The sequence below is a fragment of the Myotis brandtii genome, unplaced genomic scaffold (assembly GCF_000412655.1).
Source record: "Myotis brandtii unplaced genomic scaffold, ASM41265v1 scaffold286, whole genome shotgun sequence".
NCBI lineage: Eukaryota > Metazoa > Chordata > Mammalia > Chiroptera > Vespertilionidae > Myotis > Myotis brandtii.
Window position 1 is genome coordinate 21,743 of NW_005360926.1, and position 27,939 is coordinate 49,681.

The 27,939-nt window shown below is 46.4% G+C and overlaps 1 protein-coding gene across 2 annotated transcripts in view; it reads right to left on the reverse strand.

Moving 5' to 3' along the window:
- Positions 1 to 1,377: 1,377 nt before the first annotated feature.
- Positions 1,378 to 27,939, reverse strand: part of SMC1A (structural maintenance of chromosomes 1A) — a 29,472-nt gene continuing 2,910 nt past the window's right edge. Inside the window, exons 2-25 of one of the 2 annotated variants that reach the window (XM_005869074.2) lie at positions 25,596 to 25,784; positions 25,385 to 25,497; positions 24,342 to 24,545; positions 24,019 to 24,257; positions 23,080 to 23,338; positions 22,842 to 22,982; positions 21,300 to 21,382; positions 20,938 to 21,145; positions 19,811 to 19,996; positions 19,548 to 19,727; positions 19,307 to 19,453; positions 19,074 to 19,211; positions 18,206 to 18,322; positions 17,999 to 18,105; positions 14,461 to 14,602; positions 13,286 to 13,431; positions 13,041 to 13,194; positions 11,931 to 12,041; positions 5,092 to 5,248; positions 4,457 to 4,611; positions 4,189 to 4,340; positions 2,720 to 2,789; positions 2,350 to 2,460; positions 1,378 to 1,932 (exon numbers count right to left, since the gene is read on the reverse strand). In XM_005869074.2, coding sequence (XP_005869136.1) covers positions 1,849 to 1,932; positions 2,350 to 2,460; positions 2,720 to 2,789; positions 4,189 to 4,340; positions 4,457 to 4,611; positions 5,092 to 5,248; positions 11,931 to 12,041; positions 13,041 to 13,194; positions 13,286 to 13,431; positions 14,461 to 14,602; positions 17,999 to 18,105; positions 18,206 to 18,322; positions 19,074 to 19,211; positions 19,307 to 19,453; positions 19,548 to 19,727; positions 19,811 to 19,996; positions 20,938 to 21,145; positions 21,300 to 21,382; positions 22,842 to 22,982; positions 23,080 to 23,338; positions 24,019 to 24,257; positions 24,342 to 24,545; positions 25,385 to 25,497; positions 25,596 to 25,784 — 3,593 coding nt within the window. In that variant the 3' untranslated portion in view covers positions 1,378 to 1,848. The remainder of the gene's footprint in view (positions 1,933 to 2,349; positions 2,461 to 2,719; positions 2,790 to 4,188; positions 4,341 to 4,456; positions 4,612 to 5,091; positions 5,249 to 11,930; positions 12,042 to 13,040; positions 13,195 to 13,285; positions 13,432 to 14,460; positions 14,603 to 17,998; positions 18,106 to 18,205; positions 18,323 to 19,073; positions 19,212 to 19,306; positions 19,454 to 19,547; positions 19,728 to 19,810; positions 19,997 to 20,937; positions 21,146 to 21,299; positions 21,383 to 22,841; positions 22,983 to 23,079; positions 23,339 to 24,018; positions 24,258 to 24,341; positions 24,546 to 25,384; positions 25,498 to 25,595; positions 25,785 to 27,939) is intronic. The other variant, XM_014541991.1, reaches the window with a different exon arrangement.

The window sequence follows — 27,939 nt, forward strand, 5'->3', positions numbered from 1 at the left end:
TGCAGATCAGGACAGGGTGACGGTCTGGGTGTGTGTGAACAAGCGAAGACTGACCTCGTGGCAGCAGGCTGTGCCCAGCACGGTCCCTGCAGCTAATGCAGCTAGTTCCCAAAACGAACATCAATGTTTGGCTAGGGTGTGGCCCAGGCCACCTCTCCCTACTTCCTCACAATCAGGATGGGGCCCGGGCACCCAGTTATTATATACGATTGAAGCTACAGATTTCCTAAGGCCGTCCACGTACCAGGTAACCCCTCCCCCATCAGTGCCCAGGACTTTCCTAGTAACCAGGACATTCAGCATCTCCCAGATTTGGAGGCTCCTTCTGTTCCTAACAACTGGGATCAGAAGCCCTCAGGGATTCAGACATGAGAAGGCTGTATTCTGAGGGTTCAGCACCTAGTGGGCTCCGGGCAGGGGTAAGGCCTTCAGTGAGAAGCTTGACATCATTAAAACCTATGTGAGGTAGGTAATACTGTTAGCCCTATTTTACAGATGAGGAAACAGTGAGGCACAGAAAGGTCAAATGACTTGCCCAATGTCACACGAGCGAGTGATTAAAAAAATGGGACTAGGGCTCTCCCTCCTGGAAGCACACCTGTGCTTCTCCCCCCCGCCCCAAGCGCATTACCATTACCTTCCTCGCTCCCAAGCGCCTAGAGCCCTTCTGTTACCTCTACTGTTGTTTCCTACACCCATTTCTTCTAGGAATTACTTTTTCTACCTCTGAATTTTAAAAAATGGGACTAGAACCTGCAACTGTCTGTCCCTAGAGCCCGGGCTTTGCTCCTAGTGCCCAGGCCCTGTTCCTAGTGCCTGACCAAATCCTACCGATTTATTAATGCCCAGTTCCAATCCGACCTTCTCCAGGAAGCCTGGAGGTGGTGGTCTCCTCAAATTCAAAGTGCCTATACGTGATTCAGCTAACCACAGGAACTCCTGAACCCAACGCATCTCCTTAGGAGGGATCACATGACTCAGCTCTGCATTCCTATCAGAGAGCCTGACAAACAGCATGCTCAATATGTGTTTGATAAATACACAAATAAATGAAAACACAAATGAGGGGATGCAGGCAGTCTCGTGTGACTGCCTGACTCCTTCCTATGAGGTCCTGAATACCTTTGCCCAGTTCTGGGGGGCGGTCATACAAAGCTCTCTTGGAGTCAAATTCAACCTAGGTTCCTTATTATTATTTTTTTTTAAATCCTCACTGGAGAAATGAGGATATTTTTTCTGGTTGATTTTTAAAGAGTGGAAGGGAGGGGGGAGTGTGGGAGAGAGAAACATCGATGTGAGAGATACATCGATTGGTTGCCTCCCACACACACCCGGACCAGGGGCGGGGATCAAGCCTACAACCCAGATACATGCCCTTGACCGGGAATCAAACCCAGGACCCTTTAGTGTGCAGGCCGATGCTCCAACCACTGAGCCACGCCGGCCAGGGCCAACCTAGGTTCCTTCTAAAATGAGTCTCCAATATCATATCATTATTTTGCAAATACAACCACATGTACACACACATACCCACACACAAGCAAAATGCAACGGGTCCCACAGACCCATGATTATGGGCCGATGGAAGGCGAAGTTTGGGGGAGGGGATAGACAATGGCCCTGTTTAGCTCAGCACCTCCTTACAGAGGCCAGGATGCTCCCTGTAGCTCAGGAGTTTTTGCTCCAGACTTAACATCACCTCTGTTCCTCTTTGTGCTCAATAGCAGCGCCTAAATCCCATGACAATAGCAAACAGGGAGAGGAGGTAAGGGAAGGTTGGAAGCCAAATATCCAGAGATTGGCAGATGGGCAGCTTAGGGATCCAGATAGGGTGGGAGGGCAGAACTGCTACTGCTCATTGGGATTGGGGTTGGCATCTGGGTACTTGGTGAGGTCAAAGGTCAAGACTTTGCTGATCACACAGTCCCCTTGCTGAAGGAGGAGAGAGAAAGAAAAATGAAATTGTAAGGAGAGAATTAAGAGGGGTCTAAGCATCCCAGAACTGGGGGCCTCAAGCCTCCTCTCTACATACCTGCCCAAAGCCCAAGCAGTGGTTCTCTCTGGGTGTGAGAGGCCATGCTCAGTCCCATGTGCCTCTCCTGCCCACCTCTGCATGCTGCTGCTGCTTTTGTCTGGCTGCCTATGCCTGGCCTTTCCATTTGTCCCCAAATGCAATGGCCCTGCCCAGCTGGGCTGGGTAAGCCTCCAGGGCAGAGTTCCAACCAGCCCAGATGGCCGTTCAGGACTTGAGTCTCTGTGCTTCCCCGCCCGGCATCCCTTCACTGTAGCCTTCCCGTCCTGCCCCGGGGAGTCAGGCAGGGAGTGGGGCTGGCTCCAGGTCCGCCCTACCTCAGGGTAGACTCCAATGAGGCTCTCGGCCTTGGTGTAGAACTCCTCCTTGAGAGAGATGACAATGGCCTGGAAGTTGCAGGTCGACTGCTCCTTGATGTAGTTGGCCACCTGTGGAAGGGACCACCAACACACAGTAGGGCTGAAGCCTTAATAATACCTTGTGTTTTCCAGTCAGAACCAGAAGCAGAGGCGGGGGTACAGGGAGATGAGATACTAAGAAGAGGCCACTGACTAGCAGGGCATGAATGACCCTGGGCCCAGCCTCCCCACACAGAAAGCAAACAACAGGAAAAGTTAGGGCGCACTCAGGAGCTGCCCCCTTAAACCCAGCCCCAGCCTAGGGATGCCCCTCTTTCCTTGCACCCACCTTGCCAATGTTGGTGTTATCCAGGGCGGCATCAATCTCATCCAGGACGAAGAAGGGGGCCGGCTTGTAGCTGGGGGAGGGGACGGGACCAATAGGTAAGCGAAGTGGATGGGGTAGGGGTGGGGCAGAACAGCCCCAGGGCCCATCACTCAGGCCAGATTCCCCTCCACTTCTTCAGAGACGGAAAAACCCAGGCCTTCATGTTCCTCGAGCCCCTAAGACCAACAGACCAACTGAGCCCAGACCCACTGAGCCCTCCGCAGCAACCAGCCCTGTGCTCCCGGATCCTGTAGAATCAGCAGACACGGCCCTCCCCAGAGCCTCCAGGCTGGCTGGGGAGGTAAAGCTGCTCTAGGCTCTGGCCATACTCACCAGGCCGTCTAGAAGTCTGCCCTGCCCACCTGCAGTTTACTCTCATGTCTCCCTGCCTGCACACATGCTACAAAGTCCGCCTGCAATGCCTCCTCTCTCCCTGGCCAATTTCTACTCATTCTTTTATATACTGATTGCAGAGAGGAAGGGAGAGGGGGAGGGAGGAGACGGAGAGGGGAGGAGGGAGAGGAGAGAGGAGAGAGGGGAGAGGAGAGAGGAGAGAGGGGAGAGGAGAGAGGAGAGAGGAGAGAAGGAAAATGCCCCTGGGCACTGGGGATTGAGCCCGCAACCCGAGCATGTGCCCGGACCAGGAATTGAACTGTGACCTCCTGGTTCATAGGTTGACACTCAACCACAGAGCCACACCGGCAGGGCTCTACTCATTCTTTACATTTCCTGCTCATGTGTTACCTACTTTACCTCCAAAAGCCCTCGCTGGCCAGCCCTATCCTTCTCCACAGTGGGTGGTGCCCCTCCTCTGTGCATCCACAGCCCACACCCTCACCTGGTTACAAAACCAAGCTCACTGTCTGCTTACACATCTGGCTTCCACTAAACCACAAGCTCCTTGAGAACAAAGACCATGTCTGACTCATCTGTGACACTAATAGCCCCAGAGGGTCTGGTACAGAGCGGCCCTCAGGGAATGACACTGTACAATCCAGCACTAGGTTGTGGGGGTCAGATTCAAGTACAAGTGGCATTCAGGAGGGGAAGGTCAAGATATGCTTCTCAGGTCAAAACAGGCTTCCCAGAGGAACAGGAAGAGAATGAGACACGAAGGGGTGATAGGTGACGGTCAAACTGTATTTGCAAGGAAAAGACTGATTAGCCAGCAATCTCGTGAGCAACACCCTGGTGGGAGGACTGAATACATGTGGGGCTGGTGAGGGCATGCTGATGGGATGAGGATGGTGGGGAAAATGGGCCTAGGAAACCAAGGCCAGGTGTGGTAGTAGGTAGGGTAACAGGGGCGCAATTCCGATTCCACCAGAACACCGTCACCCCTGCAGATCTCTGCAGATCCTTGGGCCCCAGAGTCTCCAGTGGCCTAAGTTCAGTCTCTCCACCAATTGTGCTGGCGGGCACAGCCTTACCTATGAATGGCAAAGAGCAGGGCTAAAGCTGCTACAGTTTTCTCTCCGCCTGACAAGTTGTCCATGGGCCGGAAGCGTTTGCCAGGGGCCACGCAGTTGTAGTTAATGCCGTCCAAATAGGGCTCCTCAGGGTTTTCAGGGCCCAGGAATGCCTAGGGCGGAGGCAGATGGGTGAGGACTTGGGTCTGGACGGGGATCGGACAGGAAGCCTCGAGGGAAGGGCAACTGAGGATGACAGGGGCTGGTTGGGTAAGGGGCTCCAGCCTACCTGGGCACTGCTGTTGCGGGACAGGGCCTTGTAGATCTCATCAATGTTGGTGGCCACAGATTCAAAACAAGCATTGAAGCGGTCAAAGCGCTCTTTCTTGATCTGTTCGAATGCCTGCTTGGCCTTCTTGGCTCGCTTTCGGGCTGCCTCAAACTCTGCCACAAGGGAAAGACAGGTGACTCCTCAGTGCCCAGGCTCTGCAAGGCTGAGGACCACGTTGTCTGACAAGAATGACCTGCAAATGACAATCTACAGAGCAGCGATACCCCACAGAGGGAAATGAATGCCTTGGGAGAGTCCCAGGAAGAGGGTCTCACCACCAGCTGTATCCGGTGGACGGGCCACGTGGTGCAAAGGAAGAAACATGGGCTTGGAGCCACATAAACATTCTTCCCTGGGCTCTACCAGCAACCAGCTGTGTAACTGTCGCAGGTAATTCGCCCTCTCTGAACCACAGCAGTTTTCCACTATAAAACAGGCATGATAACCCCTACTGTTTAGGCCTCTTGGGAGTTTCAAGTAAGAAAGCATGTAAAAACGGGAGGGAGCTCTTGGGATGTATAACAAACAGGCCCTTGCCATACCTCCAGCCTCCTATCTTCATCTCGGGCCCAAGTAAAAGGGGGAAATCCTACCATCCGAGGTCTCCTGGAACTTGTCTCGGACACTTTCCAGCTTTTCCATGGCCTTCATGTTGGGGGCGGCGATACGCTGCAGCACGCTCTGCTGCTCATTCAGCTTCTGCTGCAGTGTGTTCATCTCCTGCTTGATCTCCTCCTCAGCCTGAGCATCCTGTAAACCCCAGGCCCAACGACATCAAGGAGGGCCAGGGTCCATAGCCCAGGTCCCCAGAGATGCTTGAACACATGGGGACCTGCTCCTGAGTAGAGTCCAGGTTCTTCCCCAGCTCGGTTCCTCCCACAGTAACCATCCCGCCACCCCCGGAAACCACAGGCTGATGCCGCTTTCTCATCTCTAGCCCTTCCCCCCAGCCCTGTCAACTTCTCCGTCTCTCAGGAGCAGCTGGTGGGGCCCCTCTCTGGCTCTCAGCCCAGGCCATGAGCCAGCACCATCCCAGGGTGACCTAGAGACTCCCACACAGGCTGGCCGGGACTGTACAATAAATAACCAGATCACTACATCTGAGCAAATTCCACTTGCGTTTGGTTTTAGGTTTTATGGATATTGCGATGCATGTCTGGGCTTGTGCCTTTCTGCCACTTTTAGTCAATAAATATTTACTGAATGCCTTTCCAGTGCCAGGCACCAGGGCCCTGAGATCCGGTGAGCCTTGGCTCCTGTGCTCACAGAGCTGGCAGACTAACAGGGGAATGCATACAAGTACATGATCAGGACACTATGTGGTGATACCAAGATTCCGCTCAACAGACATGTGGGGTCAGCACACAAGGTCACCTAACTCAGACTCTGCGGCTGGGAAGGCTTCTAGGAATATGTTTAAGCTCAGGCCTGCAGGCTGAATGGTGAGGCCGGAGAGAAAGAACAGGCTTCTAGGCAGACGGGGGCATCATAGCAAAAACAGGGGTTTGCTCATAGTTCCTTCAAGGAATTTGAAGCAATTCAAAAGAGTAATCAACCTTAAAAATGTCACTGGGTGGAGATGGGCAGGGGGGAGGGGGGAATGGGGGAGATCTGTAATAGTGTGGACAACAATAAAAAAATTCAAAGCCCCTCCACCCCACAAAAAAGGCAATTCAACATTGCAAAAGTGGCAACTGTGTGTATGTGTGTTCACGCGCATGCACGCTGCGAAGAGTCAAGGCTAGAGGCAAACGAGGAAGCCTGATGATGAAGGGCCTTTCAGTATTTAAGAGGTTTGGACTTTATCCAAAAGACGTGACGCTCCACCGAATGCCTTTAAGCACAGGAATGACATGACTATATATATAAATATATTTTAGAAAAGCCCTTGTGAAGATTTCTAAATACTGGTGTAAAGTGGTCTCTAGGATATGTGAAACACAAAAGGTACTCAATGCAATGCTACCTTTCATCTGAGAGAAGGAATATGAATATATTTGCATACAAATGTATTTGTCTTTCAAAAGTACAGCAGCAAAAAAAAGGATAATCCAAGAGCTAATTAAAATGGTTACAGAGAGGATGAGAGGTGACGGGGACAGGAAAGGAAGCTAAACTTCTCTTCATGTGCCTTGTACTATACTTTTCGTTTTAGAACCATATGAAGACTACATAATTATAAGAGAATTCAACCAAAATGTGGAAAACACTGGGTAAAAAAATTGTTGGGTGGGGTGACTAGATAGAGAAGGTGAAGGAATTAGCTAAAGAACATATACGAATACCCCATGGACACAGACAGTAGTTTGGTGAAGGCCAAGGGAGGGAGAGGCAGGGGTGGGTGGAGGTGGGTAAAGGGGAGGGGTAAGGGGGGACACCTGCAATAATGTCAACATTAAAATTTCTCAACAAAAAAAAATATATTAAAAACAATTGTTGGGGAACAAGATGTTCACAAGATGCCAAAAAATCACCCTAAAGTTTTCAAACTATGTACAAAGGTAAAAGCGTATGTTTAGTGTTGAGAGATCTGGCCATGATACCTTAACTGAGGACCAAACTTAGCATCATGAATATGGGACATCCTGACAGTATGTGCCTCCTGGCATAACGCAATCCAAAGTACAAAGCATCACCAATGAAACATTCTTGCCAAAAAATTACTTAACCCAAATCCGTCAAGCCCCCAGAAGAGATCAAACTCCCAACTCACAGGAAGAACAAGTTAAGCAACAATGAAAACAAACTGACATATCTATAACATACCCCTAACATATCCATTCTTTGAGACAACACATAGAAAAAAAATAAAAGGCAACACACAGACTCTTCAAAAGATCAGTTATGAAAAAAAAATAAAAAGGTGAGGGGAATATTCCACATTAATGGGAATTAAAGAGACAGAACCAAAAGTAACATATGATTGGATCATAGTTTGGTGTGTTTAAGCTTTTATAAAAGACACTTTTGAAACACCTAGAGAAATCTGAATATGGGCAGGATATGAAATATGAAATTACTGTTACTCTTCTTAGGTGTAATATGGAATTGTGATTATGGAGGAAGATCCCTTGTTCTCAGGATGCTGAACCATTTAGAGTCTGCAGCTTCCTTCAAACAGTTCAGCAAAAACAGAAAAAGTGTGTAGTGTAGAGGGAAGGGAATCGAGCTGAGAGAGAAAGCACACTGAAAAATATTCATTGGTGAATTTAAGGTGAAAGGCATATGGATGATCACTATACTATCCTTTCAATTATTCTATAGGTTTGAACATTTTCAAAATTAAAGTTAGGAAAAATTAATCACAATGCAAAAAAAGAGCAATCCCTTAAAAACTAAAAACTAGCCCTAACTGGATTGGCTCAGTGGATAGAGCATCGTCCTGCGGACTGAAGGGTCCCAGGTTCGATTCCGGTCAAGGGCATGTATCTTGGTTGCGGGCACATCCCCAGTAGGGGGTGTGCAGGAGGCAGCTGATCAATGTTTCTCTTTCATCCATGTTTCTAACTCTCTATCCCTCTCCCTTCCTCTCTGTAAAAATCAATAAAATATATAAAACAAAAACTAAACAAAAATACCTGACTATATATTAAGTTGGTTAAAGAGAGAATTCTTTCAAATTACTTTAAAACAGAAACACATGCCCAATGACCTATTAGCTTAACAACAAAAAAGAACCTCAAGGAAATCTTAGACAGCATTCAAAAGTTAAATTGTTGCTAATAGTATCTTATTGTGATTTCCAAACTATTAAAGAATAGAGTAAATATGTTACTATGTTAGTGTAGCTAGGAACCAAGATTTTTAGCAAGAGTAAATGGAGACTCAAACATAAAATCAATGATGTTGAACTGTGAGAATTATGATTTAAATTGGAAGTATGAATATAAACTCATGATACATGTTCCTTCAAAAGAAAAAAATACATTTCGTACCGCAGTCTACCAAAAAGTTCTAGAAGCACCAAGCAACCCAGCAGTTATAAGCACTCCAGTGTCCAGACAATAGTCACTAAATAATAGCATTTTCCGACTAAAAGAAGATAAGAGCTTTTCAGAGAAATGGCTAATTCAGGACACGGGGTAGGAAATGTAGAGGACGTGTCTGGAAGTACCAGGAAGCAAGGAAGATATCAAAGACTACAAGAGCTGTGTCAAAATGATTCAGAAGCCAACTTGAATGAGTTCCCACTGGCAAAGATGCGACAACTTGATCAATAAGAATAACCACCACCAGAGTACAACATACCAAATGTGTTTAAACCTCGAAGTTCATAATGATAAGAAAACAATTTAGTGGACGTATCTTGAGATTGCCACAGAAAGAACTCATTAGCTTATAAATGGTAATAAAGGGAAAGAATCAAGCATATATATCCTGCCTTTCCTACATGAACTGTACCTCAGGGTAACCAAACAATTGATGAGAAAAAAAACTCTTTACAGTATTCTAGCTAATAAAGAAGAAACTGTGACCTCCTGGTTCATAGGTCGCCACTCAAGCACTGGGCACAAGAGGGAGGCAACCAATCAATGCGTCTCTCTCACATGGATGTTTCCCTCTCTCTCTGCCTCCCTCCCCCCTCCCATCCACTCTCTAAAAATCAATGGAAAAAATTTAATCCACTCCCTCAGGTGGATTAAAAAGAAAATGGATAGGGCTAACAATGTCTGAACCCAGTGATCATGATTGTTTTCTTTTTTCAAACATACACAAAAATGCAGAGAATATAATGAACTCCCATGTACCTATTACCCAGCTTCAATAATCATCAACTCAGAGCAAATACTCTGCCATCTATACCTAATTCCTTTCTATGTTCAATTATTTTAAAACAAATCTGAGACATAGCATTTCATCCATAAATACTTCAACTTGATCCCCAAAGCGGGGTTTCTGAATCTCCACACTGCTGACATTTGGGGCCAGATGCATTGTTTCTGTAGGGGCTTGTCCTAGGTACTGTAGGATGTTTCACAGCATCCCTAGATGCCAGTAGTAACCTCCACCCCAGTTGTGACAAGTGGGTGTGAGGAATATCTTCAGACATTACCAAATGTCCCCTAGGGATGCAAAATCCACCCCACCTCCATTTTGAACCACTGTTATAAAAGACAGGACGGTTAAAAATAAAACCCAAAACCATTAACTCATCTAAAAATATTAGCAGCAATTCCTGAGCATCAAAAATTATCTGGTCAGTGTTCAAATCGTTCTGATTGTTTCATAAAAAATTTTTTTATAGCCCTGGCTGGTATGTTCAGTGGTTAGAGCGTTGTCCCTAGCACCAAAGGGTCTCGGGTTCAATTCCTGGTCAAGGGTGCATACCTGGGTTGTAGGTTCAATCCCCAGCCCTGATGGTGTGTGCAGGAGGCATCTAATTGGTGTGTGTCTCTCACATCAATGTTTCTTTCTCTCCCTTTTCCCCTCCTACCCTCCCTCCTTTCCACTCTCTCTAAAAATATCCTCAGATGAGGATTAACAAAAACAAACCAAAAAAAAAAATTTTTTTTTACAGGTTTTCAAAGCAAGTTCCAAGTAAGGTACACACATTGCAACTGGCTGACATGTCTCTTAAATCTCATTTAATCTATAAATTCCCCTTTCTCTCTTTTCTTTGCAATGGACTTAAGGGAGAGCCACATAGTCCAATGGGTTGATTTGTCTGCTATAGTCGATAAAAGTTCCCCCTCTGTATTTATTTTCTTTCTTCCCATATATATGGAAGAGAACAGGTCTTTTGTCCTTTACTTTCCAGTATGGATTTGGCTGAACGCATGCCTGAGCTTTTATTTAACATGTTCCTCTGGCACCCATGTTTCTTATAATTGGTGGTTATAAAAGCTTGATCAGATCCTTGAGTTTTTGGCAAGAATATTTCATAAGAACATTGAACAACGATCAATCTTATCATGACAAAGACAGGACTGACATTCAGTGTCCACTGATGCGACACGAAAGGAAGTTCACAAGCACAGAGTACCACCTATGATGTATTCTTGTCAAAAATAAAAAATGAACCTGAATCCAGTCAAGCCCTAGACTTAACTACCAGTTTACAGAAATACAGGGGATGGAACAACATGTTAAATAACATGATGGGACATACTCAGCCAAATTTGGAATGTAGAAAATTGTGCAGGTCCAATGACCCAGTTTCTTCCATAAATAGGAAGAAAAAAATGTTATAGACTAGAAGAAACCAATTCTAACATATGGACCTCACTTGAATCCTGATTTAAACACACAAACTGTGCAAAAGAAAAAAGATATTTATGGGATGTTCATGGAACTCTAAACATTTACTAAGTATTAGATGATATTAAAGAGTTGTGGTTATGTCTTTTTAAAGAGTCCTTCTATGAATGGAATATCTGGCATTTGATTTAAATAAAATAGGCCAACGGGGAGATGGAAGGGTATAAAAAACAAGATTGACCATATGTTGCTAATTGCTGAAGCTGAGTGATAGGTACCTGGGGGTTCATTATAGCATTCTCTGTATATTTGAGAACATCCACAATAAAAAGTTTTTAAAAAACCAATTCCCCCTGCTATAATGATGGATTGGAAAGCATCAGAAGCTATTTAGGAGGCTCCTGTAGTCCATGTGAGAGGTGAAAGTGGTCTGTACTAGTAGGAACAGGAAAAAAAGAGGACTTAATAGCTATTTAGGAGATAGAATGGATAGGGCTTGGTAATTCACTGAATAGGCCAAGTGAGAGAGGGAATCTGGCATGAGGCTCAGATTTCTGGTTTGAACCTGTGGCCGGCTCTAAGGAGAAGGGGCAGATTTGCAGAGGAGGGCTGGCATCTGAGATACCTGTGGGACCTAGCATAAAGATGGTAGCTGAAAGAAAGATCCAGGATGAGAAAAAGCCAAATGAGAAGAGCGCCTGGGACAGAGGGCTGAGGAACCTCTGAGCTCTGTCTGTTCAGGGGCCTGTTCTTTGTGTATCAGGGCTGAGACATACATACACGGAAGGGGAAGATGAGCAGCAGGCAGGGATGGGCGCAACTTGAGGTCGGGGAGGAAGATGTGCCGGTGTATCCGTGCACACAGGGGGCGACCCTGGATCATAACTCGACCCTCCCTCTCTTGCCAGCTTGTCCTTCTTTCTGGCCCTGGTCTCCAGAGGGTCCCCAGATGAGCTGACCTACTCTCTGGACCAGGGGTGGGCAAACTTTTTGACTCGAGGGCCACAATGGGTTCTTAAACTGGACCGGAGGGCCGGAACAAAAGCATGGATGGAGTGTTTGTGTGAACTAATATAAATTCAAAGTAAGCATCATTACATAAAAGGGTACGGTCTTTTTTTTTTTTTAGTTTTATTCATTTCAAACGGGCTGGATCCGGCCCGCGGGCCGTAGTTTGCCCACGGCTGCTCTGGACAGTGGGAAAATGTCCCCAACCCCCGAGGCCGATCCTCACCTTCAGATCCTCACACAGGTCGCCGTAGTCAATTTCGATGAGGGCCTCTCGTGCATAGATACTGGAAGTTCGCTGAGAACCACTCACAGAATCCTCCCCCTGGGAGCTACCCTGCAATGACAGCAGGGAGTGGAATGGAGCAGACTGGCCAGGAGAGGGCCCCTCTAGAAGGGGCTGGGGCTCCTTGGCACCTTCAATGACTGAGAAAGCACCTTGTGGCAGGACAGCAGCTTTGAAGGCAAAAAGATCTGAGTTCAAAATTGGGCTCTATCACTGCCTAAGGGTGTGATCTGCCTTCACAGAACCACTGGGCTTCTGTTCAAATCATGCTGTGGGATCTGAGCTCTCTCATCTCTAACGTGGAGCAATGCCTGCCTGGCAGAGATGTGGTTTAGATTAGGAATAATCATGTCACATGATACCTTGAGCCCTGGTGCATTTCTGGTGTTCACAATATTTTGCTGAATTAAAGTGAAATGCTATTTTGGAATAGGGGATGTAGGAGGACATGTGGGACTGAGATACCTGTCCAAGTAGAAGACAAGACCTACGCAAACCTCCTCAGTTAACATTCCCACCCCTTGCTACCAATCCTCACTTCCAGTGGATAAAATGACTTGTTCCTGTTATCAGCTAGTGGCCCTCCCTTTCCTATAAGCTTTGTCACCTCTGCATTGCTGATGTCCCTTACCCAACCCTCTCCTGGCCAACCTCCCTCACTGCAGCTAAGCGATCATCCCTCAGGTCCTCCATCTTCCATCTTCCTTTCCTCTTGGCTAATGTCCCTCAATTGCTGCTCCTACCAATATCCATCACCTGCTGGAGCTAACAGCTCAATTCCTAAGGTTAGTGAAAGATTTCATGTTCTCCTGGCTTATCTCCCTCACCACCTACTGACATACAGCTCTACTCCCAATGCAACTTCCCTGTCACACCACGCCACTACCTTTCACCTCGCCTGTCTCCACAGCCTTCCCTGCCATCCCTCCTTATGTCCCACCATCTTTCTCTCTCTCTCTCTCCTGTCCTCCCCAGCCACTTTCACATTTTCTTCCCATCCCTGGTTAATGTTGCTCACAGCCCACTCCCAACACCAACCCTGATACTCACCTCTTCCTGACTAATATCATCCATGGTGCCCTTGGACAGTGGCAACTTGATGTCCTGCATCTTGCAGGCCTGTAGCAGGTTGTGGCGGTCACTGCGCTTCTGTTCAAGCTTGGTCTCAATGGCTGTCACCTCCTTTTGTAAATGGGTCATTTCCCTAAGAAGATCCAGGGAAAAAGGTGAGACCCAAATCCAGCAGGTTGCCTGCCATACCTACTTGCCCCAACCCCAGGCCTGAACCCACTCACTTGTTGGCGCCCCCCAGTTTCTTACGAATCTCCTCCATCTCGTGATTCTTGTCATTCACCTCTGACTTCTTGGCCAGGTGCTGATTCTTTAGATCTTGCAGCTGGGCCATGGTCTCATCTATGATCTTCATGTGTCTTTGTTCCTCCTGGTCCCAGCAGGGGGAACAGGACAAGAGGTGAAGGCTTTCCTTATCTCTCCTAGGATCTTCTCCTTCTGTCCCCACCCTTTTCACCAGTTTGTTGGAGCCTCTCTTCAATGAGTTCTGCTTTCACAAACCCTTCTCACCTCTCAAGCTTCTTTTATCTTATTCTAAATTATCTGGTTGCCCATTTTACCAGTTGCCTACTGTACAGAAGTTCAAAATACAGAAAAAGTATTTAGCAGGGATGACAAAAATCACTCATAATCCCACTAGCTAGAGATAACCAATCAATATTTTAGCCTGTTTCCTCCCAGCATTACTTATAGGACAGATCCACAAAGTTAAGGCTAGATTGTAATTAAAACTCGATATTTTTTATTTGTTATACTTGAGCATCTTTTCCACATCAAAACTACTGTTGTGAGCTATATAATAACATCAATGTTTTTTTTAAACCCACACAAACAATATGGTGGATTTTTTCTATGAGTACACATACATGAATGTTGAAGTATTCAAGTCAATCAATACCTGCAGGTTTGGAAGATATACATTCCATGGAGTTAGCCCCGGGAAGAATAAGAGGACTGGGAATGAGTGGTCAGTCACAGGGGACTATAGTCTGATTGTTTAAAAGGGGAGTGTTTTGTTTTCATTTTGATCTTAAAGTCACATAGAGAGGACGTATTGACAACTTACTCTCAAATGGCTCATAAAAAGAATATGCACAGCCCAGACATGGCTCAGTGGTTGAGCATCAACCTATGAACCAGGAGGTCATGGTTCGATTCCCGGTCAGGGCAGACTCAATCCCCAGTGTGGGGCGTGCAGGAGGCAGCCAATCAATGATTCTCTCTCATCATGGATGTTTCTATCTCTCTCTCCCTCTCTGAAATCAATAAAAATAAATATTTTTTTTTTTTAAAAAGAATATGCATCCACAGAGAGAGTCTGCAAAAGCAAATATGGCAACATGTTAATGACTCTTGGTGATGGGTACATGGGAGTTCTTTTCATGCTCTCTTTCCTTACCTTCTTGAGCTTTTCTATCTCATTTTCATCCTTTTTCACCGTTTGCTCCCACATGTGTACTTTATCCTGGTCCTCTTTCAGTTGGTTCTTTTCAAAGTCCAACTGGATGCCCAAGCGAGTCTTCTGATTCTCAAACTCCAACCTGTGGGGAGAAAGGAGAACTAGGCCCAGGTCGTAGGGATCCCCAGTCACTGCTAAATTTCAGTCACCACCCAGCTCATCCATCCACATCCACATAAAACTGTTCCCTGAAGTTGGAGAATTAAGTTCCTCAGCCAAGCTTTCTGGAAATGGCACAAGCCAGGGGAAACCGGGCCAAACTCCATTAGTCTCCCTTTAAACACTGGAGGACTCCAGACCCTCCACCCGCAACTTCCTAGATGGAAGCACAAAAAGGTCCACCTCAACCCACCAGCTATAATTCCTATTTATTAAGCTTCTGTGTACTTTACATACATTACCTCTAATCCTCTAATCAACAGCTCCACAACTAGGCATTATTATCCTCATTTTACAAATAAGGAGACTTGGGCCAAGAGGTAAAAGACCTTTGCCCAAGGCCACATAGCTAGTAAATGGCAAACGTGAGATTGAAACCCAGGTCTAGCACCAAACCCAGGCTCCTTCTCCTATGGCATTGGTGCAGTCCAGTGTGGTGGGATAAGAGGAATGGTATCCCAACTCTGCCATTTACTAGTAGTGTACTCTCAGGCAAATTAGTTATCTTCTCCATGCCTCTGTTTCCTCATCTGTAAAATGGAAATAATAATAGTACTTACCTCAGAGTTACTGGGAGTTAATATGTATGTCCTTAGAACCATACCTGGCACCCAGTTAAGTACTCAGTCAATTGTAGTTACCATCATTACTGCCAGGTATTCGACTCATATTGACTCGTTCCAACTACGGCCCGTACATGCGCACCCCCACCCCAAGATTCCAGAACTTCTAAGGGGTAGTAGAGCTTGGGTAGCAAAAAACCATGGAGAAAATACTAGATTCCTGCTATTGCCCTCCTCACCATCTCTTCAGAACTCAAAGAATATGTAACCAGCATACAGATACTTCCAGCGGCCCCACACCCCCAATGTGGTGTCATAGATGCTGCCAGATGTCATGCTGGCAGTTTAAACCTATTAGTCACTATAATCCAAATGAAATGTAATTGACTCTATAATTTTGAGCTATGCAATTTTAAGTCCAATCTCCTAAGCATGACTCATAAAGCCCTCTGTGATCTGGCCCCCGCTGACCTCTCCACCATCCCCGCCTTCCACCTGACCCCGTTTCTATGCTGCAGACATTCAGAACTCTTTAGTTTCCAGAACAAGGCATGATCCCTCACACCTCTGAGCATGCTGTTCTCACTGCCTGGGACTTTGCTGCCCGGCTGGCTAAATCCTACTCACTCTACAGGTCTCCATTTCATCATTCCTTGTTCTGTAAAACCTTTCCCGAAGGCTGTGATCAGGTTCTTAGTTTCTATTACACTTTGTTGGATTCCTCCCTGTATAGCCGTTGAGCTAATCACATCCCACAGTTCCTACCGCATTTATGATTGCTGTCTGTGCAAGACCCTGCCTTTGTCTCCTCTGGTTCCCTCCCTGATTTTCACTCCCCTTTTCTTCTTTACAGTGAGCATGCACTCCAAAGCGACAGATATATATACACACATACACAAACATATGTACATAGCCTTAAAATGCATACCCTTATAAAATGTCATTTTGTTTTTCAACTTACACAAATGCATGGTGCTGTACATTTATACAGGGCGCTGCCCGTCAATCTAGTTCTTGCTTTAAACAGCTATAGAGTATTCAGGAGTCTGTAGACTCATCACATTTCACTTATACTTTCCCTCGTGATGGCTGTCTACATTGCACCAACATCCTACTACCGAATTATGACAAGATAAACGGCCCTGAATGTGTCCCTCTGTGACCCTGTGGCAAGACTCTCTGTGATACATACCCAGGTGTGGCTTTGCTAAGTCACAGAACTGCCGGAGACTTATTTTCACTGAATACCTCTAGATTGTTTTAATTTACATTTCTCTGATTAGGAATGAGACTGAATATCACTTTGTAATTAGCCATTCAAACTTCTCTTTCCATGACATGCTAACTACATCCTCTGTCCAGTTTTCTACTGGGTCTCTTGTTTGGATTTTTCCTCTTGTTGATTTGAAGTTCCTTGACCATTTCCTCTGTATTTTGTATCTACCTAAGGTACAGTTTGATCATATTAATCTGAAGTTGCTGATCTACTTGTTTGTCTCCCCTACTACTGCATAACTCAACTCACTGAGGGCAGGGACAGTTTCTGACTCAATTCTATATCCCTTGAGCTTGGCCTGGGGGTAGAAGAGCAATGAATATTTACTGTATGGGTTGTGGGCTACGTGAACTGCCAATTGAGGTTCAGGGGCCAGCAGATGAACTTCAGGGAGACTGTGTTATGTTCATCTGCCTCATCCCCATCTCCCAACCCCCTCCAATACCTAGCACAGGACAACTTGGCACAACATAGGTACTCAAGAAAGGTCTGCTGAACAAATGAATAAACTGAAGTGGGGAAGAGGAAAAACTGTTGTTTTGTTCTTACTATTCTTCTAACCTAGAAATTTGTTACTCCTCACCTGCATTGCCTATCAGGATAATGACAATAATAAAAGCTAATATTTGCCCAGCCAGTGCGGCTCAGTGGTTGAGCATATACCTATGTATGAACCAGGTCAGTTCGATTCCTGGTCAGGGCACATGCCTGGGTTGCAGACTCAATCCCCAGTAGGGGGAGAGCAAGAGGCAGCCAATCAATGATTCTCTTTCATCATTGATGTTGTTCTCTCTCTCCCTCTCCCTTCCTCTCTGAAATCAATAAAAATGTATCTAAAAAAACCCCCCACCACCTCAGGATTATTTTAAAAAGCTAATATTTATTGCTCTTACTAGGTGCTAAGTATTATGCTAAATACTTTATAAGGATTATTTCACCTGATCCGCCCAACAATGCCATGCATGACACAGGTGTCATTATCCCATTTTATAGATAAGGAAACAGGGGCTGAGGGAGATCAAGTCACTGTCCAACACGAGTTGTGGAGCTGGGATTTTTAACCGAGGTAAACCACATTTAAAGTTGGCCCTCTTACCCACTAGACCAGCCTTGGGCAAACTACGGCCCGCGGGCCAGATCCGGCCTGTTTGAAATTAATAAAACTAAAAAAAAAAAAAAAAGACCGCACCCTTTTATGTAATGATGTTTACTTTGAATTTATATTAGTTCACACAAACACTCCATCCATGCTTTTGTTCCGGCCCTCCGGTCCAGTTTAAGAACCCATTGTGGCCCTCGAGTCAAAAAGTTTGCCCACCCCTGCACTAGACTGTGCGACATCACCTCCCTAATGTCCCTGTTCTCTAAGGCTGACCTATAATGAACGCCCATCTAAGAGCTGCTCCCAGCCTTATGATGGCATCTGACTTTCCAGGATGTCAGGCTGGGGTCTCAGAGGCACTGCAGTCTCTACACTTACCGCTTCTTGGCGATCTCATTCTGCCTCTTCACCTTCTCTTCCTCAAACTCCCGAATGTTACGCACACCAATCTCCCGACAAAACTCTTCAAACACCTCATCCTCTACCTGACAGAAGCAAAGGAGGGCAAAGGCGCTTTGGGTCAGAGTGCTGCTTCCAGCCCCAGCCCTGCCCCGATGCACATGCTGGCATGGCTCCTCCACCAACCTGGTTCATCTTCTCCTTCAAGTCTTTCATTTCCCTCTCTCGGCTCTGGATGATCCTCTTGATATCATTGATGCGAGGTCCAAAGTTGGCTAGCTCACTCTCCAGCTTGGATTTTTCCTGCAGGAAATGGGGTTGAGAGCATTAAAAAGAGACCAGGCTCCTTAGAGGAAGGAGCCACCCGAGTTCCCTGGCCATGGACACAAAGGGCTAGCTCTCCACACGCTGAGAGAACGTGACTTAGCACCAGTCAAAGCTCCATCGTCTCTCGAACTACCACAGAGCTTCAGAAGTTTTAGAAAACTCAGACTTTTTAATTTTAGAAAAAGGCAAAACTACACACACACACACACACACACACACACACACACACCACTTCCAGGGTGGTCTGGGGAAGCACGTCATGATCAAACACATTAACATCTAGAAGAGTACCCCACACAGGGACTGAAATGCCTATAGCTCACTATCAATTCACTTTTAGAAGAAGCTCAAATATTTATTAAATGAATGAATTCTGCTAATAATAGCCCCTAATATTTACTGAGCACTTACTGGGTGCGAAGAATCAGTCTAAGCACTTTACATGTACTAACTCACTCAATCTTCACAATGACCCTAATAAAGCAAGTAGTATCCTAACTACCATTTTACAGCTAATGATAAAAAAAGCTTACACTGATAGGTTAAGTAACTTGCATAATGTTACACAGACCAAGATCTGAACCCCTGGCAGGCTGACTGCGCTATGCTTGGTTCCCTGGAGCAGCCTGGGAGAGAGGGGAGCAGGACAAGTTCCCTACCCCCAGAGAAAGCTGGGCCAGGAATGGGAAGATGGCCTTTAGAAAACAGGGCTGGGGCCAGACCCCACCTGCAGATTCAAGGCTAGATGGCGTGTCTTGGTCTGTTCCAGGTCACTCTGTGAGTACTTGAGCCGCATCTGCAGCCCGTGGGCCTGAGACTGCACCTGGCGCAGCTCTGCCTCTTTTCGCTTGGCCTTCATCTGCTCCTGGAGTGGACAAGAAAGAAGGGCAAGGTGGTAAGAAGGTGGCTGGCCTGAGCTTCGGACCCCCACTCCCAGGGACAATGTTGCCAGTGGCTTACTTTCAGCTCCTCTGTCAACCTCTCCTTCTTCTCTTTCAACTTGTCTACCGCTTTCTCATCCCAGCGCCGCGCCTTGGCCTTCAGGTCACTGGCCCCACCAGAGATCACTCCTGACTTCTGGAACAGGGTCCCATCCAGTGCCACTGTCTACACACAGAAGGGAGAACAGGGAAGCTGAACAGACGAATCTCCAATAGTAAGCCAGCCTGTCCAGCTCCAATCTGGGCAAGGGAATCCGTACCTTGTGGCGCTGATGGCCTCCAAAGGCAATGCGGCGGGCATCTTCCACATTGTCACAGACAAGGGCATTGCCACAGGCGTACTGCAGGGCCTTTTTGATGTGAGGTGGCTCATAGCGAATGACATCAATCACCAGCTTGGCCCCCTTCAGCTCCCGGAGTTTCTCATCTGTAGGTTTCACCTGTAGGAAGAAGCTCAGTAGGTGGCAGAACATGGGAGGCTAGGAGGAGGGTCTTTCACACACTGTCTTGATACCAGCCTCACCTCCAGGTAGTCAAGAGGCAAGAAGGTCTCAGGCTCCCCACGCTGCTCCTTGATGTACTGAATACAGTCCCGGCCTGTCTTCTCTGAGTCCACGATTATGGCATCCATGTTCTTGCCCAAAACCTTGGTTACAGCAATCTGATACTTCTTTTGTGTGGGCTGGCAGAGGTCAATGAGGCGGCCGTACTGAGGAAGTCACAGAAGAAAAATAAGGCCTGAGACTTTGGGGAGCTGGCTCAGAAACCCCAATTGCCAGCGTGGGTAGATCAGAGTCTGTATCAGGAACACAGCCCCCAGGCTATGAAGAAAAAGCCTACCCTGGCCCTAAAGCAAAAAGGACTTCATGTAATACTTTAAGCAATAAATAAATAAATAAATAAATAAATAAAATTTTAAAAAGGACTTCAGGCAGTCATATCTGAACCCAAAATCATCCTTGCTAAACCTCACTTTGACCATTTCACACATTGCTGCCACTCCAGACACAACACCAGATAACCTACATACATTATCTCAAATTCTCACAAGCACCAGCAAAAGAAACCTGTTTTCCCAGTTCATCTGCCCACATTCTCTCCAAACCAACCATAATTCCCTAAGAATTATCAGATGAAGGGAAAGATCTTCAAGGGCAAGGCCTGAGCCTACTTTACCTACATAAACTCCCCAGCAGTGTCTAGAGGAGAGATCAGGAAATATTTATCGAACCCAATTAAGCTGAACCCAGGGATGGGATTACAGATCTGAAAAAGACAGGCAAATGAGCGGGTTGGTTCATAGCAAGGGAACTCATATTGAAGCCTGCACAGAGCTACTTCTGCCCCATGGCCTCTCCCCCTTCCAAGGGTCTCTCTAGTCTCCCTGCCTCCCACAAAAGAGTGGACACAGCAAGACAAAACCTTCCGGAAGATGCAACTGGTGTGATAAAAAGAACATGAGGTTAAGAATCAGAACAAGTTGGTGTGAACTGCAGTTCTTTCACTCATAAGCTGTGCTCTTGGGCAGGTCAATTTAACCTATCAGTTCCCCAGCTGTAAAAAATGGAATTAACAGGGCTGCTGGGAAAATGATCTGACTGAGTGTGAAAGTAAGTGCTCAGGAAATGAGTTTTTTCTCTCCACTCTTACCACAGAGCCTGGATATAGACGTTTGATGCTTTCCATAATCTCTGCCTTGCGCTGTTGGCGGCTGCTCTCCTGGCGGTCGATGCGGGCATCCCCCAGCTGCTCCATCACCTGGTTCAGCTCCTTATTGATCTCATCAATACGCCGCTTGGCCATCTCCACCTCCTCTGTCAGCTCCCCCTCTAGCTTCTTCTGCTCCTCTAGAGACTGCCTATAAAGTAAGGGGATACAGGGGTTACCCTGGCTGGTCAGGAAATATTTCAGGCTGAGAGGGCCTCTGGGGTCTCTGCCAGGGGAGGGTTAGGATAGGGAGGTTTCATAAGAACAGGCCCAGAAGTAGGAGGGAAGGCTGCAGAGCCACATACTTGCTAGTCGTGATGTACTCCTCCAGTTTCTCAATACGCTTCTGATTCTCTTCAATCTCCCGCAGCTTTTGCTTGATCTTGGCCTGGAAGAGAGAAAATACACTCCATTACCAGGGGCTGAGCAAGGTAACTCCCAAGACCATGGGGGCCTGGGCTTACAGCCCCTACGTGCCTGCTTATCCAAGAGCCCAACAATCCAGGACAATCTGTCATTATTGCAGGAGGCCTACTAAAAAGCAGACACACAACCTGGCTGGTGTGGCTCGGTTGAGAGTTGTCCCATGCACCAAGAGGTCACTGGTTCAATTCTCGGGCAGTGCACATGGACAGGTTGCAGGCTCGATCCCCAGTAGCGGGTGTGCGGGAGACAGCCCATCAGTGTTTCTCTCTCATGGATATTTCTATCTCTCTATCCCTTTCCCTCCCTCTCTCTGAAATTAATAAAAACATTCCTTTAAAAAAGCAGATACACAGACAGTGCTCGGTGTGGCTCTGCTAACTGACGAGGCCTCCAAGGGCCTGGTGAGACCCTCTCAGTGTTCTACCCAGCCTGGGCTCTCTTCACCACTCAGGGAAGCTCAAACCAACGCCAGGTAAAGCTTTCTGGGCCTTTCTGCACCTCTGTTTTGTCATCTGTGAAATGTAGGTAACCGCCACCTCAGAAATAATGTAATTAAGTGCTTAATATAGGGTAGCTATTAATATTTGACGCCTACCGCCAAAAGAAGTGCTTAGCAGAATACCTGGAATGCTGTGAATTCTTGGGGCAGTATAACAATTTTTCTTTTCTTTTTTGTTTTTTAATTTTTACGTATTGATTTTAGAGAGAGAAAGGAAGGGAGAAACACTGATTTGTTGTTCCAATCATTTATGCATTCATTGGTTGATTTTTAAAATTTTTATTTATTGATTATTTATTTATTTAATATATTTTTATTGATTTCAGAGAGGAAGGGAGAGGGAGAGAGAGATAGAAACATCAATGATGAGAGAGGATCATTGATCGGCTGCCTCCTGCACGCCCCTACTGGGAATCAAGCCCGCAACTCGGGCATGTGCCCTTGACCGGAATCGAACCCGGTCAGTCCACAGGTTGACATTCTATGCACCGAGCCAAACCGTCTAGGGCCATTGATTGATTCTGACAGGGGATCGAACCCACAACCTTGCCATATCCAGACAATGGTCTAACCAACAAGCAAGGGCCATAACACTTTTCTATTCTTGTTATTATTTCACTATCATTGTTATTAGGAAGACAGTAAGTGAAGTATACTTGATAGGAGTGTGGGCTTTAGAGCTAGACTGGCCAGGTTCATATCCTGGTTCTGCCACTTAATAATGAAGTGACCGTAGGCAAATTGCCTCACCTCTGTGATATAGTTTCCTCATTTGGAAAAGCAGAAATTAAACGAGTGAATACACGTATAGTGCCCAACACACAGTAAGTGCTTGCTCGATGTTAGCTGTTGTCGTTACAATTAAGATTATCATTACTTCCTTTTCTCTGGACCATCACCCCCAATCCTGTAACATGCCCACCTCTGTCTCTACTTTCTTCCGCTCTTCCAGATCCAGCCGATCCTGGTCAGCTTTCTGGTCTCGATTGAACTTCTCCAGCTCCTGGGCCAGAGTAGCAGCTCTCTTGCTGGCTTCTTCTTTCAACCGGTGGTATTTCTTCACCTGTGTTAGAGACAGGGAAGGAGGACACAGATGACTGGTCAGTCCATGTCAGCCCAGCAATCTCCCCATCCTCCCCCTCAGCCCTCCCAGAGCTTACCTGATTCTCCTCCAGGGTCAAGTCTCTGCCCTGACTCTGACTCTCCTCTTCCATCCGTTCCTCAAACTCCTGCCGGGCTTTTTCCACCGAGAGCATCTCCTTTTCCAGCTCATCCATGTCACCTTTACGCTTCTTGTAATGCTTCTGAGCATTCTGTAGGGACTTCTTGGCTGCTTCCAGCTTCTTGATTTTGTGGGAGGTATTCTCCTTGGCTTTGATGTATTGAGGCCGCTTCTGGTTCAATTCTGAATCCTTTTCCCTTTTGCCAGAGGGGAGGGGGAAAACCAGTCAGCACTGTTGGAGGAGGGTTCCTAGGTTTTTTACCCAAAGAAAGGGATGCCTGAACCCCCACACACAGCCAGCCCCAGGGAACTGCCTAAGAATAATGACCTGATGCCCCACAGATCCTCAAAAAAGGGGCTGATTATTCCCTGGGACCTTCTGCCTGGCATTCCAGGCCCTCCATAAGGTTAAAGCTGCTACCCTGGCCTCAACCAGCCAGGCCAGAACCCTCATAACAACTCTTAGAATATTCTGTGTTAGCCGTCCCCCATCTGAACTGGCCTTTTAAAATCCTGTCCCTGTGCCCTGGCTGGTTTTGCTCAGTGGATAGAGCGTCGGCCTGTGGACTGAAGGGTCCCAGGTTCGATTCCGGTCAAGGGTACATGCCTGGGTTGCGGGCTTAATCTCACTGTGGGGCGTGCAGGAGGCAGCTGATCAATGATCTCTCTCATCACTGATGTTTCTACCTCTCTCTCCCTTCTTCTCTGAAATCAATAAAAATATATATTTAAAAAAATAAAAATTAAAAATAAAATGCAAGTCAAGAGGAAAATAGAGAAACTAGTATGGATGCTGAACTCCAGGCTGAGAGGAGCCCTAGGAAACAGGACAGCCTCTTGGTTTCCCATGAATTGCACGCCCAGGCCTGTCTCTTACTTGATCTCCTTCTCAATCTGCTGCTGCTCCCGCATCATTTTGCCCAGCTCCTTCTTCTTCTCCTTCAGCTCATCTTCTACCTTGTCCATACGCTTCTTGTCCTTCTCGATCTCCTTATTCTTAGAGGCCAGCTCCTTATTGAGCTTCTCGATTTCCACTTCGTTGTGATACAGCTTAAAGAGCTGCAGCTGGACCTGAGCTCGCACCACCTCGTCCTTCAGGCGCTGGTAGCGGTCAGCCTGTGCAAATAGAGGCATGGAGTCAGGGGGTGCATCAGGAAGGCACTGGCTCCCCATCCTCTCTCAGGCAGCCTGGCCACCTACCTCTTCTTTCTCTTGTTTGGCCTCCTTGCGTTCAGCTGCGATGTTTTTCTTGCGATGGTAATTAAATTGTGTGTCCTCTTCAGCTTTTACCATTTCCTTCTTTCGCTTGTCATACTCCTGGGCCAGCTCTCCAGAGCGACTGATCTCTTCAAATAGCGCTGTCCTCTCTTTGGGGTTTTTCATGGCAATGGATTCCACAGCACCCTAGTAAAGGTCAAAACACTCTCCCCACTTAGACCCTAGCCAGCCAGTTCCTCCGACCTACTCCCACCACTCAATCTTTCAGAAGAAGGTCACTGAGCCTCCTCCCCACACTGGGTGCCACATTTCACACTGGGCTCTGAGGACACATTCCTGGCTTTTTGAGGTGCATGGGAAGCAGAAGCAAAGCCAACACCATGTATTAAATGCAGCAACAGAAGCAGCACAGAAAAGGACTAAATGAAGCCTGGGGGTAGGAGACTGGTAGGACTGTCTACAGGGAAAGGTTTCCCAAAGGTGACATCTAAGCTGAGTTTGGAAGATGTGGAAGAACTAACCAAGAAAGTGGGAGAGACGAGGTTGTTCCGTGTAGAGAAAAATTAACGTGCAAAGGCCTACAGTCCAAAGAAAGCAGGTGAATTTGGGGAACTGCAAATGGTTTCATTAGTCTGGAGTGCAGGGGTGGAGGGAAGAGCATTGGCAGATGAGGCCAGTGAGGTAGGCAGGAACCAAAGGATGGTGTTTCCTGAATGGCAGGAGTTTGGATTTCATGCTAAGGCAGTGGTTCTCAAACTTTAGCGTGTACAATCCTAACCTGGAGGGCTTGGTAAAACACACACTGCTGGGCTCTACCCCCATAGTCTCCGAGTCTGTAGGTCTAGGATGAAGCCTGAAAATGTGCATTTCTAATATGTTGCCAGTGATGCTGATCTGAAGACTACAAGGGCAAGACTGGAGTGAGGAAGCTGCTCTATTAGTTCAGGGCAGAGAGGAAGCCAGAGATGAAGCAGGCCCAAGGGTTGGCAAAAAGCAGAGAGCCAATAATTGTTAAAAAAGCCCACCTGGAAGACGAGGAAGTTACGAGCTTTGATGAGAATGCCCAACTTCTCTAATTCCTCACTGTACTCGTGTAGCTGGACCACTTTGTTGTTGATCTTGTACTCAGAGGAACCCCCTACAAGACAAGTTGGCCAAGGGTCAGGTTTTCCTCTCCAGCCAACTAGTCTAGCCACGTCCAGGACCCAAGGAGAGGCCCTGGTCAGCCTAACTCACCAACAATAACACGGGCAAAGGTGCGGTCCTCAGCACCCTCCTCAGAGTAGACCATGCTGACAAAGGCCCGGTTGGCAGCTGGCTTGCCCACAGGAGCTCCATGGATCAGATCCCTCAGGGTCTTTACTCGCAGGTTGCTGGTTTTTTCTCCCAATACAAAACTGATGGCATCCATGAGATTTGACTTACCTAAGGGCGGAGGGGACAACAAAGAGGAGAGGAAGTCAGAAGGGGAGAGGAAAAGGAATTAAGGAGATATTGAGAGGAACAGGAATATTCCCTAAGCACTCACTTCTCAGACTCAGGAGGAAGGAGAAAATATTGCTCATAAAGACTGAGCCCAACCAAAGCTCTGGGTCAAAAGCTTAGAAAAACGGTCCCTCTGCAGTTGCTACTTATAGCAGCCAAAAACTAGAACCCTATCTAAGGAAAAGGTATATTTACAGAATAGATTGTTCTACAACCTTTAAATGTGTTTTGTTTTGTTTTGTTTTTTACTGACTTTAGAGAGAGGAAGGAAGAGGAAGAGAGGAAAAAACAAGTGTGAAAGAGAAACATCGATTGACTGCCTCCTGCATGCCCCCTACTGGGGATTGAGCCTGCAACCCGGGTATGTGCCCTGACCGGGAATCGAACCCACAACCCTTTGGTGCATGGGATGACGCCTCAACCAATGCTCCAACCAACTGAGCCACACCGGCCAGGGCTATTCTACAACCTTTAATAACATGGGAAAATGCCCACAATAGGAAAAACAAGCAAGATACAAAACTCAATATATGCCCTAGCCGGTTTAGCTCGGTGGCAAGAGCGTCAGCCTACGGACTGAAAGTCGCGAGTTCAATTCCCAGTCAGAGCACATACCCAGGTTGTGGGCTTGATCCTTGGTAAGGGCAAGATGTTTCCCTCTCTCTCCCCCTTCCTCTTTCTCTAAAACCAATAAAAACATATCCTTGAGTGAGGATTTTTTTAAAAAATAATAAAATAAAAGTGGTTGCGATAGCAAATTTTTGTGTGTGTATTTTGCCACAATTTTTTTAAAGGCATATTCTATTGTGATACAATATGAAGGACACAGCATCTAGGAAGTTATTTTCCCAAAAATATTTAACCTGAATTTAAACAAGTCTTTAGACCTCCCTTCAGGGTGACAGGAAATACAGCAGTTAGAGGAACATGGTAAATGACACCATGAGGAAACCTTAAGACAAACAGAATATGGAATATTCTACAAGACAACTGGCCTGGGATTTTCAGAGTCAATGTCAAAAAGAAAGGTTAGGAGAACCATTCCAGAACACTAGAGATAACTGAGACATAAGCAAAGGCAGTACATGAACTCTGATTGGATTTTGTCCCCCCTCAAAACCCCCAAAAGACATTTTTGGGAGCAATTAGGGAAGCCTGAATATGAACTGGGTGATTGATGACATGAGGAAATTAACTTTCTTAGGTGTGATAATGGTATATTGGTAACACAGGAGAATGGTTTTAGGAGATGAATGCTGAATCCCTTAGAGGTGAATGTCATTAAGTCTACAATTTACTTGCAAATGATTAAGCAAAACATACATGTATGTCTGAAAATTTTCATAATAAAAACTTGGGGAGAGGGAAAGGCACAAGAAAAAAACCACATGAAAATGTAAACAGTTTAACAGTAGTCACTTCTGGAAAGGAAAGTAGGTAATAGGTCAGGGAAGAAATGGAATTTTCTTTTTATTGTATATCCCCTGGGATTTTTTTGAATTTTATACCATGTGCATTTATTAGCTATTCAAGTAAATATGATTAACATTACGAGTGGTTATCTCTTCAGTAGAGAAGTCACAGTTTTTATTTTCTTCAGTTTAGACTCAGAAAAAAATATTTTTTAAAAATTTAGACTGGGGTTAGGGGCTAGGGAACAGTTTAATCTCTGTAAATTATATCTCAAGGTTCTCCCCAAACATGTTACGTGACTGAACTGAGGATCTGATTTCTAACACCTATCTACGATCCAGCTATAAAAACCCGGGTCCTTCCAAGGAGGCAGTTTGAGACAGCGATTAAGAGCTTGGGTTCTAGGCAGGTGTGGCTCAGGAGGCTGGGCATTATCCCATGCACCAGGAGGTCACTGGTTCCATTCCCTGTCAAGGGCACATGCCAGAGTTGACGGCTTGATCCCCAGTAGGGAGTGTGCAGGAGGCAGCCAATTGATGTTACATTCTCACATGGATGTTTTTCTCTCCCTCTCCCTTTCTCTCTCTAAAAATCAATAAACTGTTTTTTTAATGTTTTGGGGATGGGTGTGGGGTGGAGGGGGTCAATGGGGGGAAAGGGGAGACATCTGTAATACTTTTAA